Here is a 14,614-nt window from a genome sequence, read left to right on the forward strand (position 1 = left end):
CTCAGATTTTCCACTCAGTTTCAACTCAAATGTCTGCAAAGAGCCAATAAGTTCATCAACCTTCATGCTCTCAATGTCTTGAGCCTCCTCAATTGCAGTGACTTTCATAGCAAACTTCTGAGGAAGAGATCTCAAGATCTTCCTTAAAAGCTTCTCATCTGACATAGGTTCTCCCAAAGCAAATGAAGCATTAGACAAGTCACAGATACGCATGTGGAATTCTGAAATAGTCTCTTCTTCAGTCATCATCAAATTTTCAAACTGAGTAGTAAGCATCTGAAGCCTTGACATCCTTACTCGAGTAGTACCTTCATGTGCAGTTTTCAGAATTTTCCAAGCATCCTTTGCCACAGTACACGTATTGATCAGCCTAAACATATTCTTGTCAACTCCATTGAAGATAGCATATAGAGCCTTTGAATTTCCAAGGGCAGCTTCATCTTCAACACTGGTCCATTCTTCTTCAGGTTTTTCCACAACAGTAGTAGAGGTGCCTTCAACCTCAGCCTTAGTGGGGTGCTTCCAACCCTTGACAATAGCTTTCCAAGTCTTGTTGTCAATTGATTTGAGAAAGGTTGTCATGCGAACCTTCCAGTAGTCATAGTTAGTACCATCCAGAATGGGTGGCCTATTGACTGATCCTCCCTCCTTGTTATCCATGAGAACTTGAATAAAACTCCCAGGAGCTCACCCAACCAGAACAGGGTGCCTGCTCTGATGCCAATTGTAATTCAGGTTCCCTCTGATACGATTGTCCTGCACGATGCTGGGACAAGAGGTTCGACAACCGCTTAACAGTAAAACAAAACTTAACAACTGAAACAATAACACACAGTAATTGTTAACCCAGTTCAGTGAAAACTTTCACCTACGTCTGGAGGGTTTTCACCCAAAGAAAGGAAATCCACTATCTCAAGATTCAGGAATTAGAGACACTCATGAACAACTCAGTTCATAGTTCACTTCCTAATCTACCCAGTGTATTTCTACTTAGAATCTCAACCTAAGTATGAGAGCCCCTCTCACTTTCTCTCAATCACTGCCACAGTGATTGGTGAACACAAAGAACAAGTAAAGTTTGAATACAATCAAACGACACAGAATCCTTCTTTGCTTTATAGAATCAGTGAGCAAAGACAGATTCACAACTAACAAAGGACAAAGCACAAACACAAATCCTAAAACACTCGATCTCTCTCTATCAGCTTCGACAATCTTCACGTTCTAGGTCTTCATCCTCTTATAGACTTCAACAGCGGTAGCATGGGCTTTAGGGTTGGCACGGGCTGAAGAAACAGATTGCAGTAACAGCAATTCAAAGGACCCAAAATGGCGCGTAAAGTACCATTAACAGAGAAAGGAATGAGTACCTGGGATTTCCAGATAGCTCTCTTCTCTGCTTCATTGGGGGGTTCTGGAATTGCCACACGCTTGGATTCATCTAGCTTGAGCTCGGCGGCCAACGGAATGGTTTGCTCGGGGGTGGCCTGCTCGGGGTTGGAAGCCATTGAAGAAAATGATGGTTGTTCTGAAGAAAACTGAGGAAGACGAAGGGAAAACTCAGGAAGAAGAAAGATGCAAGCTTTATGTTGTGAAGAGAGTAAAGCTTGAAAAGGAACGTCAATGGAGTATTTATAAGCAGAAATGCAAACGGACCTAAGGCCGCATTATGCTTCAGTTTATAAAATTTGAAGTCCAAGTGATTATTTTATTAATTAAATCATGTCATTACCCAGCTTTTTGACATAGACGAAATCATGGCCCTAAAAAGGCTATAATTGTCAGCTAGTGGAAAGTTGTCAAACGTTATGGCCACCGATTGGACTTAAGAATCGGACGCTCAAGGATGCAAAGCATTTGAATCGATGAGTTTGAACGGACGCGATCAAAAACGCTTGGTGTCTTCCAGCCAAAGCAGTCGACAACCAACATTTTTGGGGGGCAACTGTTAAGCTAAAATTATGAGCACTACGATTCTCGACATCATGTTGGAAAGGTGGTTGCTCGACAGAAAGGACTATGACGAAATTTGCGACTCAGCACGTGGTGTCCCTCAAAGGCAAGTTAGTAAGGGCCATATCTCGACAAACCCAGCAGATGAAGGAACTTCGATCATCTTAACGGAAGAGGCAGTTACCGAGTGATGGGCAATTACGAGCACGTGCGTGTACCCACGATGCCACGAATGGCAACGGTTACCCACGACTCAAGACCACCCACGTGGCAATTAAGTCACGTGCTCAGAATCTCCGGCTGAACGTGGGGTGAGGCGCCAAAATTCAAACCCACTAAGCCCTTACACATTGAAGAAAAACCGCCAAGTACGTGGAGAAAAGGAGAGCACTATAAATAGAAGAAGCAGCATCAGAAAAAGGGTTCCCAACTCAAACTCTGAAAATTCACCAAAAAGCTCTAAATGTCCGCATCAATGAGACTCAAGGAGCAAGACGTGATGATGGAGGAGTACGTTGCAGAACCAACATTTTAGTTTTCTTGTATTAAGCTTGTCAATTTCCAGTTCCTTTATGCAGTTTCCTATCGACATTTACATTTCTTGTAGCTTTCGTGTTATTTTGATTTATGTGACTTCTTTGTAATTGACCCGTGCTTAATGAAATCTAGTTTCACCTGAATTGTTTGTTGTTGTCGAAAAACACTCACTCACACACAACACTTTGGCAAAGCGTTTTCTCAAAAGGACCCTGAATCTAAACTTCCTTTAGTCGAACTAAGAGGATATTTGTTTACCAAAAATCCGTGTAAACAATTGCTTGATTATAAAACTGTGATAAATGATTTTGCAGCTAAAAAAGGTAGTAGATTAATATAAAAATTAATATTTTATGTTAAGTTTCTTAAAAAATCTCTAAAAAAAAAGACCCCTTTAACATTTTCGCTTAAGGTCCCAAAATGTCTGTACACGGCTTGGGCCTTCCCTGATTTTCTCCTTCAACATACCTGAAAAGACTTCAACCCTTTTTGAAGAGTTGCCAAACTACGCATTGTTTGGTTGGAGGAGAAGGGAGGGGAGGGAAGAGATTTTTAAAATCTGATTTTGTTTTGTTCAAACTATAGGAGGGGAGGGGAGCAAAATGGAAGGGAGCAAAATCCCTCCAACCTCCATTTTTTGTTCCCCCAAAAGTGGGGGAATTAGAAGGGGAAATAAATTTTGGACAAAAATAACCCTACACAAATCTAAAAATTTCAACCGTGTGCGCTTCTGAATCAATCTCCTTCTCATCTTCTTCTTCTCGATCTCACCACTGTGAGTCTTCATCGAACCTTAATTTTCCTTATCCCTTATTACCTTCTCTTCAATCCCCAATCGAATTCTCAATTTCTTAATTTTCCCCTTTTTTGGTGTGTTTATTTATGAATCAATCGGTGCGAGCCTACCAAAAAATATCAATCGGTGCAAGAATCAGAAAACTGTGGTTTTTCGTTGGTAATATTACTCAAAAAACAGTTCAGATTGGTCCCTGTCTTTGTCTTGCCGTCTGAGATAAGTCCCTCCCCGGAAAATTTATTGCATTTGGTCCTCGTCTTTGAAATATTTTTGGAGCGAATCCTCGCCGGAGGTCGGAGCTCCGGCGAGTGCTTAAATGACATGCTGACTGGGTTTAATGAGGTGACGTGGATTAAAAAATATTAAAAAAAATAACAGATAAGAAATTTTTATTTTATTTAAAAAATAAAAACAAATAACAAAACTAATCCCAATTATTAAATTAATCAAAACAATTAACAACCAGTTCTTCTTCCCTGTAATGATTCTCGATGAACTTCTTAGCTGCCGCAACCTTCTCCATGGTCAAGGTAGACCTTAGCACCTCCTCTCCTCTGTTATCTTCCTCCTCAAGATCCTCCATCTCTCTCGCTCGCTCAATCAACGATACCACCCTCTTCCTCTTCCTGTTGTCAATAGCCAGATCAAAGGAGGTGAATCAGCGACACCATCCTCTTCCTGCTTCTGATCTTCAACATCATAACAGAAACCCAGAAACACATAAATTAATTTCCAGAAAACAAAAAACCCCAATCCCCACCATAACCGCCCCATGGAAGAAGAAACCTAGGAGAGTGAAACCCAGAAGTGGTGGTGGTGGCCAAGAAACTCAGAAGAAAGAATCTTGTGGTGGTGGCAAAGAATCTCGCTATGTTGAAAAAGGGAGATCAATCGGAAGAAGAACCTCACGCTGGTCATCCTCTGCCTTCATGAAGTCACGCTGTTAAACCTCCAAACCCACCTTTGTTGAAGATCCAGTGAAGGAGATAGAGGAAGCAAGCCATAAGTGGGGTGGAATCTATAAGATAAGAGAAAGACTTGCAGAGTCTAGAAGAGAAAGAGGTTAACAGAAGAAATGAGAAAGAAAAAACCCCAATTTCTTCCTGCTTCTGATCTGCTACAACAAAACCCCCAATTTCTTCTCCTTTTTTCCCTCCTCACCCCAGAACCCATCGCAACCCACCCCACCACATGCAACCTAGCAATCAAACTCAGCAATCCTCACCCACCTGCAACCTCACCCCCACCCCTAAACCTCAACCTACAACCTCACCCTCACCCTAACCCTCACCCTCACCCACCTACAACCTCACCCTCAAACCCTCACTCGCAAACCCCAAACCCCAACCCGCAACCTCACCCATGGCCGCAGAAGAACTGTCAGTTCTGCAACCTCACCCCACCCCCACCCGAAACGTCAACCTCAAAAACCCCAAATCCACACCAAACGAAAACCCAACCTCCATGAGGAGAAGGCAAGCTCAGATTGAAACCGAAGAAAGAAGACGAGTTGATGGTGGAAAAGGGTCGGTGATGGCGGCGAAATAGAAGCTTGGATAACGCCGCCATCACCGGCGTAACAGGAGCTTGGCGGCGTAACGAAGAAGAAGAGTGCCAGGAAGAAGAAACAGCTCGGTTTGTTTGATTTGGGGATTTTGGGGGTTGATTTTAATTTTGGGGTTTATTTTGATTTATGGGTTAATTTCAGATTAAGGGGTTGGTATTTTTATTTTAATTTTAGATTAAGGGGTTAGTTTTATTAATTGGGTTTATTTTTATTAATTAAATTAAAAAATCTGACATGTTATTAAATTTTTATTTTTTTTAAATCCACATCAGCTAACTTAACACAGTCAGCGTGCCATTTCATCACTCGCCGGAGCTCCGTCCTCCGGCGAGGATCCGCTCCTAAAGTTTTTCAAAGACGAGGACCAAATGCAATAAATTTTCCGGGAAGGGACTTAGGTCAGACGGCGAGATAAAGACAGGGACCAATCTGATAGTTAACCCTTTTACATATCATTTAGCATATAGCTCGATCCTATATTTAGCACATGACCTAATAAAACAAACAGTAGTGGTTTTTTGTGGTGTTAAATTCATGTAAAATATAAAGGGGTATAAAAATAATTTTAATTATAAAATTTATTCTTTTCTCTCATGAACCAAATAAAAATAAGTTATTTTCCCTCCCCCCCTTCTATGAACCAAACGTAATAAGTATTAAAATCCCTCCCCTCCCTTCCCCCCCTCCCCTCCTTTGAACCAAATAGTAAAACTTTTTGTATTCTCCACTTATCTAGTTTTGATCTCTACCGTTATTTTTTTTAATATTATATTACGTGGTTAACTTTTGTGGTGTATGGATAAACCACCTACTCAAGTGGTGCCCATTAAACGCACCTAACTTTGTGTATTCTTTGAAGAGTTGCCAACCTCCAAAACCTTTTGTACTAGTTTTTAACCCGTGCCTTGCACGCGGAATTTAGTTTTGGATTTATTTTTTTAAATTTTTGTTAATCAATTAATATCTTTTTTTATTTATTCTATATAGGTATTTGGTTTATTTCGTTTTTTGCACATTTGTGGTGTAGGTTATTTTTTAGCAAAGTAATGCGTTTAAGGGTTGAAAGCACATTTAAATTGATGTATGCACGAAGATTTGTAAACATAAAATGATTTATTGAATATTTTAGTAACATGGTCAATATACGAAAAAAAAGTCAAAATGTTTGAAAATGACCACTGAGGTCAATTTACCAAAAAAAAAAACAAATTGTCAACGTGGGTAAAGACATAAAAGTGAAAGTTTAGAACAAACGCTATTTATTTGCAAACAATCTTAAGGAAATGCAACTAAATCTTTGAAACCTTGATCTTTTTCAACATTTCTGCATCTTTACTTCCAACAACTTATGTTATGGAACCATCGTCTGAACGACGTTTAATAGGTGTGTTGGAGTCTTCAACTATAGCTGGAGGTGTGTTTCGTTTACCACTTTTAGTGATTGTCTGCAAAAGAAACCTATTCTACAATTGTGATGACCAATGTCTAAACCAAACCTATTTTACAATAGTGATGACCAATACCTCAGTCAGAGATTTTACATTTGAATCAGAAATATCAGAAAGGCTTAAATGCATTTTTGGTCCCCCACGAATGCGTTTCGTGCAAAATGAGTCTCTAACCTTCAAAAATAGCATTCTTGATCCCAAACGTTATACTTCGTTAACAGTTTTGGTCCCTTTTCCTTAAATCGTTAGAAAACTAACGGTTTATGCTTACGTGGATTTTTTTAATAAAATTTAAATTGAATTTTTTTTATTGAAACAACAAACCCAGCAAAATATGTGGTGTTTATGAAGCTTTTCCCAACCCATTACTACAAAACCACATCTCCCAAACTCATCCAACCCCATCGAAACCGTAACCCCAACCCCATTATTGAAAACCCTTTTCCCCCAAATCTGGTGAGAAACTCAGAAATTTCTCAACAACATAACCCTTTTCCCCTAAATCTGGTATTCAAGTTTCAACCTTGCTTAAGCTTTGAAACCCAGAAGCAATAAAAATTGAAAACCCAGGTTGAAACCTTCCTCACAATCTCGTCCTACTACCATGAATAGCCGACGAAACATTCACAACACCTCAGCCGAAGAGTGATATGAGGATTTCATCTTTGAAATCTCTCTCTCTCTTTCTTTCTCTCTCTCTCTCTCTCTCTCTCTCTCTCTCTCTCTCTTTCTATTGATGGGTTTGCTGGAAGGAGGAGAAGGAGCAGGTGGTTGTCGGTGGTGTGATATGGGAATAGGAGAAGGTCTCGATTTGGTTTGGATGTGGCTGGGTGAAGTCTCGGCGGCGCTGGAAAGGGGAATACTGGAAGTGGTGCGATCTGGACAAAGAAGGCGGTTGTCGGGGTAGATCGGTGGTTGGGATGATCTGGGGGAGAGAGAAGTGGTGACGGTTCATCTGAGAAGAGGAGTAGGAGCGGCGACGGTGCGATCTGGGAAGAGATAAGTGGTGGCTAATCTTGTGAGAAGAAGAACTGGAGCTTTGAAGGAGAAGAGGAGACTCTGGGTTTGGATCTGAGAGAGAGAAAGAGTCAGAGAGTGAAAATGTTGGATATGAAGGTAGTGCGAAAAGTTTCAAAATTTATGTTGTGAGAGTGATGGGTTTGAAGAATATGATGAAGATGATGGAAGGATGTATGAAGAAGTGGTTGAATTTCCTGGAAAATGCAGAAACCGTTATTTTTTGGATGGAAAAGTGAAGAGGGACCAAAACTGTTAACAGAGTATAACATTTGGGATCAAGAATGCTATTTTTGAAGGTTATGGACTCATTTTGCACGAAACATATTCGTGGAGCACCAAAAATGCATTTAAGTCTATCAGAAATCATGATGTAGATATAAATAACCATTATTATGAATATAAAACGTGTATCAAAATCTTTTTTTTCCTATTATAACGTTATGAATTTAAAGCAATTAAATTCAATGAAAGAGTATAAGAGTTTATGGTCTAATTAATTGATATTTTATCTCATTATTCATGTGTTGATAATTTCCCATAATAGGTGATTATTAAATTAGTTTAATAAGTATTTAAGTTTGTAGTTAGTGTTTAAAAATCTCTAACCCCATGAATTTTTTATTTAAAACGCATTTTTGTTTAGTGTAATACTAACAGTATATGTTTATTTACTAATTTAATAATGTATTCATTAATACTAAGTTAATAATATAATAAGTAATTGTTTTATGAGAAAAAGTTTGATGCACCGACGGTGTAAAGTTTTTTTACACCGTCAACCAATCAGATTTCAAGATGTGAGAAAATCTTTCTTTTCATTTAATTTCTTTAATTGACATGTCACATCCTTGAAATCTGATTGGTTGACGGTGTAAAAAAACTTTACACCGTCGGTGCATCAAAATTAAACTCTTATTTTATTTAATTAGAACGTAAATCAATGCTGCTTTTTTTTAATAAAAAAAAGTCTAATAAATTAAATTAAAAGTGATGAGAACATACTGATATGCAAGTAACCAAATTTTTAATACTTGTGCTTGGGAAAAGCGTCAGGAACTCATCTTTTTCAGTAACGTTTAATCTTTCAATCATAACGTTCATTACTTGAGTATGAACTCCGTTACACTCAAATAATCTTCAAAGAGACAAAAATTATGTTGTTATTTGTCATCTAAATTTGTTCATACTTTAATGACTCCATAAAATTATGGAGTGTTATAAAATTATTTTGTATTCTTCCCAATTTAATTCTTGTCCCTTTAATGACTCCATAAAATTATGAACCTCCATAACCGCGCTTTTTAAAATTTAAAATCATGCAAATTCTAAAATAATTATTCGGTTTTAATTTCCTTCCTTTTATACTAAACAGTAAACACAGTGTAAAAAGAAAACTTAAATAATAAATAGTCATATGTGCAGGCAGTTATTTTGAGTTTGTGTGAAGATGTCAAACCCTAGGAGTAATGGTGGTGCAAGCAAGCAAAGCAAGGCATTTTCAAGCCTTCAGAAGGAAATCGAACAACAGAAGCATAAAGTGAATGATGTGCATCAAAAGAATAATGAGACAGCTATGTTCTTGAGCAAACTCAAAGACTCTTTGAAAACGGTCATGGAAATGGCCAACAAAGAAGATACACAGCGTGAGGAATGTGACAAAGGTATCTATCTATTTACACTATATATATTTACATGAAGATAATAGAGATCGTTAGCATTATATAAGAGTGTGTCCATATATATTTATATTTATTTGTATTTCATCCTTTTGTTATGTATTTTCTCTTTGCCTTTGGGAAAAAAAATGAAATTGAGATCGAGGTTTCCTGTTTTTTCAATATATTTCCAAATTTTACATGAAATCCATTTTGGGTTACTTGGATGGCGTTTCTGGTATGACATTCTAAGAAAGAACAAATTGTTAAACTAAGGGGGCGTTTAGTAGAGGGTTTGAAAATAGACTCTGAATGCTATATTTCGGTATAATTTATTCCTAGGTAAACATGTGTTGAGTTTTAAGCAACCTGAGTCTTAGACATATCTTCTGCGTGCCGTGCCATAAAATTCTCCACAACATCTGCTTATAACACACTTAACATGTGTTTATGTTAGATTATGTAGCTTTTGTGTGCCATTAAAAATGAGGGTATTGTATCAAAGTAACATCCAATGGAAATACTGAATATTATAACAATTGAACAAGATTGCTGGTTATGTGATAATTTTCTGCAATTTTCTGGGATTGCTTGTTACAAAATATTATTGTGAAATGTTTTTACTTGTTTTCTAATTTCTATATTTGTCCTGTGCTAAACTTAAAATTTCATTTATACTTTGTCAGAACTACGACATATGAAGTTCTTGATCTCTAAAATGAGTCATGACATGGAATGTGTCAAGAAAGAACATGAGCAGATCACCAAGGAGCTGGAAGAGAGCAAATCTCTGAATGAACTGCAGCTGAAAAAGTTTACTGAAGAGACTCGTAAGGTCAGTGACCTTTGGATGTGTCATTAACTTCTTGGAAGTTGAATAGTTCTATTTATGCTCAAATATCAACCCCTTGTAGCAGGTTGAATGTACTTAAGATTCTTTTAGATGGAATTATTTAATACTGCAGGTTTTTTGTTGTGTTTTCAGAATTTAAAGCAAATTAGCTCTCTGAAGATGGCTGTTCAGAAGCAAACTGGTCATACAAATGTATCTACATTCTCTGAAGATCTTAAGGTGATAGTGTTACCTATTTCTAAGCTTTGTAGTTGTACATGGCGTTAAGTATCTTTGGCAGTATGAGAATAACATTGTTTATCATATTTGATTATCTATTTTTTCAGGGCCAAACTGACCAACTCAATGCCAAAATAGTTGAACTTGAAAAACAATTGGAAAGCAAACAAGAGATGGAACTGGAGAATCAGCAACTTCAAGAGAAATTAGATGTCATGGAGCACATGGAAGGTGAATTTCTGAAGATGGTGGCTGATTTACACATAAATGTAGCGGAAAAGGAACGGGCACTTCAAGCCTTAGAAGAATATAGCCAAGCACTGACAGTTAAAGAGCGTGAGAGCAATGATGAGCTTCAGAAAACTCGAAAAAGAATGATTGAGGTAAGTTTTTTTCGATTTCTTAAAAGATGAATCTCCGATTAGGCTATTAGTAGAGTTATGATTCTTTGAATGAGATCTGGACAATATATATATATGTTCTGTTAAGTTCAGTTCTTTAGTTTTATTTGAAATATTTGGCTATCATTGAAAACTTGGTCATGTACTAGCTTGATGATGATTTTGCTTTTCTCTTTGATGTGCTATGCAATGTCAATACTATATTAGTTGATTACTTGATTGATGAAACTGCCTTGGACTTCTCACAATTCAAGAAATGAAGCTTGCTTTGAAGTGCACATGTGATGTTGTAAATTCACATTTTTTGGGTTGTGCACTTCCTCTCAATTGTTAGTTTTCACAGTTTGAATTTTAGAGAAGATGAGGATTTCATGGTTGTTAGTCTGTTGTATTGACATGTATTTCAAAAATGTTTTTGATAGTCCATTTCATTATCTAGACTTGCCAAGTTTGAAGGTTTTTTTCCTGGTTAGTTTTGATATTTACTGCTGATTTGGTATTCATCATAGATTGGGTTAATGGTCAAATTGCGATTTTGTAAGCGAGTTTGATTTTGGTCCATCGGTGGAAAAATGATGTTTAGTGACAGTCATTTTAGAATTATTGGTTGTTTTTTACTGCCACTAAACATCATTTTTCCGTCAGATGACTAAAATTAAACTGGCTTACAAAATAAGGAACAATTTGACCATTAACCCTCATAAATTTTATGTTTTGAAAGTTTCTCGCGTTTAGCTAGAAAGCTTTCTTTGAGTCCTTTGTATGCACAACAAAGAGCACCTGTTGTTGGATGATTTGCATTCAAATGGGATTGTCATTTTTCTTTCCATAACTTTTGTTAGATCTATTAATAATCTCTTTCAATCTTGCAGGGCATTGCAGGAAGACCTAGTCGTGGTGCCAACATTGTTGTGAAGAGAATGGGGCAAGTGGACTCAAGGCCATTCTACAAAGCTTTGTATGCAAAGAGAAAATATAGCAAGGAGGAAGTAGCTGAGAGAGCTGCAGAAATGTGTTCTGTGTGGGAAAATAATCTGAAGGACCCCCATTGGTATCCTTTCAAAATAATCACATTTCGTAATGGACCAAAGGTGGACAACAAACATGACACTATTTTGAGATTCAATTTTTGTGCATTTATACTGCTTCATATTTTTCCAGGTTAATGGTCAAATTAGTCCATGTTGTAAGCGAGTTTGATTTAAGTTCTTCAGCGAAACTGGCTGTTTTTTACTGTCACTGAACGACACTTTTTCTGCCGAACGACTAAAATCAAACTCACTTACAAAATCAAGGACTAATTTGACCCTATTTTTCCTGGTGAAATTCATAGCTAATGCTAACTTTTATTTTGCTGGCTGGTGTTTTTTATTATTTTAGGAAATTATAAATGAAGAAGATGCAAAGCTGAAAAGATTGAAAATGGAGATGGGTGTTGGGCCATTTAAAGCGGTGGTGACAGCTTTGACAGAGATGAATGAGTACAATCCCAGTGGGAGATATGTAGTCTCAGAGCTATGGAACCGCAGTGAGGAAAGGAGAGCAACTCTGGAAGAAGGAGTTGAACTTCTGTTTGAACATTGGAAAGTAAAAAAGCAGAAAATACATCAAACTGGGACTGCTGATGGTGAAAATGCTGATAATGACAATGAAGTGTCACCCGCCCATGATGACAATGCGGCATCACCCTTTGTAGGAAAGGGTGTGTAATTCACATTGCTTTGTCCCTGACATCAAAGCAAGTTGTGAATGGTGGGAAGGTTGATAGGTAATGAAATTAAGGTAGTGCTTTTGTTTTGAACATTTTGAGCTAGTAGGAAAAAGATTACAAGGGCTAATTCATTATATATAGATGTAGAAATGTGGCTAACTTCTTGTTAGCTTGCTATCCTTGTTTGTTACTTAACTGGTGTGGGTGAACACATGGATTTTTGAACTTTGAATGACTATATTATGTGCCTTTTTGTTTCTACTTTATTTCATTTCCTTGTTAGCTAGCTTTTTGTTAACCCTATCAGGCAGGGTCGAACTCTTAGTAATCTGATTAGCAATATCTGAGATAATGATGAGGATATGCAGTTATGCACCTGGACATTGGTATGGCTATTAAAAACCAAATCATATCTGTCCTTCCACAGTTGTCAGACAGTGATTCCAAACCATAAAGTCCAATTAGTATTGACAGAAAATAATTGAGATAGGCTCAAATTTCTCTGAATCCATCTAACTTGATGAGTGAAAGTTATTTCCAACTTGAAACCAAAGACACTTCGTAGCCAGTTCGGTTTGGCTAGTCTAACTGGTTGGCTTGGAAACCAGGATCATGTCCAGTCCAGTTAGCCTATAAGATCATTTATGCACTGACTAGGTCAATTCAGTGAAACTCAACCGGGTCAGTTGTCTACAAGAGGTATGATTTAACTAAAAGCACATTCAAACTCTCTTAGAATCTGCATTGATGGAAATACAATCACACTCTCACTAGTTGGTTGGTGCATTATATCCAACTACAAGGGAATCAACCACCACTCCAAATTTAACAACATTGGTAATAACCCTGTTGCTAGACATCAAGGAACAAGGATATTCATTATCTTTGGGTGGCATACAGAAATTAACATGAGGAAACAAATTCAATTATGACTAATGAGCAAAAACTTCAATCAACAAATGGTCCAAATTCATGAGATTTATGGCAGAGTCCATTCCCCACAATAAAAGCTCTGCTCTGCTTCCTCCACAATATATTTCAGCTTTGTTTAAAAGCATTAAGATATGGCAGAGTCCATTCCCCACAATATTGGAAACTAAAGATAAAAAGCTTTCTAAATGCTAAAAAAATTCAGAACATCAAGTCAACGATGAACAATTGCTCTTCCAATTTCTAAATTCATAGAATCATCACTCTAGAAAATAGATCTTCAAAGATTATTAAAACATGACCTCCACTCCAGAGCAGGTAATTTCCTTTTACGTAGCTGATTCTGCGATTCCAGCAATTGATTTTCAAGCTCAACTGTTTTGGCATTGAGTTTTTCATTCTGTTCCTGGATAAATAGACAATCAAATACAATGAATGTTAACACTGACAAGGATACTTAAGCCAGTTACAAAGCTTAAAAGTAGCTAACACGGACCTTTAGATGTTCAACCAATTTCAAAACAATTTTATGCTCGTTTTGTTGTTTCGTAGCAGCTATCTGAAGAGAGCTAATTTGCATTAAATTCTGAAAAAACAAACAACTGCAGTATTAATCAAATGATGCCTTCTCCAAGCATCTTAAGTGCAATCAAAATGCTACACCAAATAGACATGGGGTATGTGTTATAATACAAAACTAAACAAGCTTGTTAGTTAAGCACACATCTAAGGTAATGGTTGTAACTGACCTTTCCAATTTCCTCAGTAAAGTTCTTCTGCATCACATACGGAATATTCTGGGACTTACTCTCCTCCAATTCCCTAGTGACCTGCTCAAGCTTTTACTTTATGATCTTACTTTCCTCCAATTCCTTTGTCATCTGCTCAAGCTCATATTAGAGTTTATGACTTTCATCTGGTTTAATTCTGACGATCGAGTATAAGGTTTAATTTGAAATCTTGAAAAGAAAATTTACAGAACATGTTGTTTCCATTGATACTGCAGGAAAGTACATGTTACGAAAAAAGAAGCTTAAACTAAATATGGAAACATCAATATTTCACATAATAACAAGGAATCTTTGTTTAATTTCTAATAAAATTCAATGTTTCATATATTTCAGAGAATAATGGAGAAAGAAAAATCATATTTTTGGACAAGAAATGGAAGTAAACACCATTTGCTACTATATCACTGCACTTCCTTTTATGTTTTGATTTACACCCTCCAATTCATAAATATGTATTCAAAAGTAAAGTTACATAAACTTAACCCAATGACTATATATATGTATGTCAATTTTGTTAAGGAAGTGGTTCAATCTATATATGCCAACTGTTTGTTGGTGACTCTGGAAACCCCAGGGGATCCGAGTTTAGGTCCAATGCATAAAAGTGATAAAACTATATAACTAAAAAGGAATCAGTTCAGATAAATATATTGAAGAAAGTGAAAAGAATATCATCACAAAGTAAACAATGAATTAAGTTTTAATGCCAACAGTCCCCATGACCCCATAATCT

At 37.0% G+C, this 14,614-nt stretch overlaps 1 protein-coding gene across 1 annotated transcript; it reads left to right on the top strand.

Moving 5' to 3' along the window:
- Window positions 1–8,738: 8,738 nt before the first annotated feature.
- On the top strand, window positions 8,739–12,426 carry LOC130726530 (factor of DNA methylation 1-like). Its single transcript, XM_057577806.1, has 6 exons — window positions 8,739–8,982; window positions 9,663–9,811; window positions 9,962–10,048; window positions 10,156–10,431; window positions 11,322–11,540; window positions 11,830–12,426. Exons 1-6 carry the CDS (start codon window positions 8,769–8,771, stop codon window positions 12,157–12,159), a joined length of 1,275 nt encoding a protein of 424 aa, XP_057433789.1. The 5' UTR covers window positions 8,739–8,768; the 3' UTR covers window positions 12,160–12,426.
- Window positions 12,427–14,614: the final 2,188 nt, after the last annotated feature.

This window comes from Lotus japonicus, chromosome 6 (assembly GCF_012489685.1).
Source record: "Lotus japonicus ecotype B-129 chromosome 6, LjGifu_v1.2".
In the NCBI taxonomy this organism is placed as follows: domain Eukaryota; kingdom Viridiplantae; phylum Streptophyta; class Magnoliopsida; order Fabales; family Fabaceae; genus Lotus; species Lotus japonicus.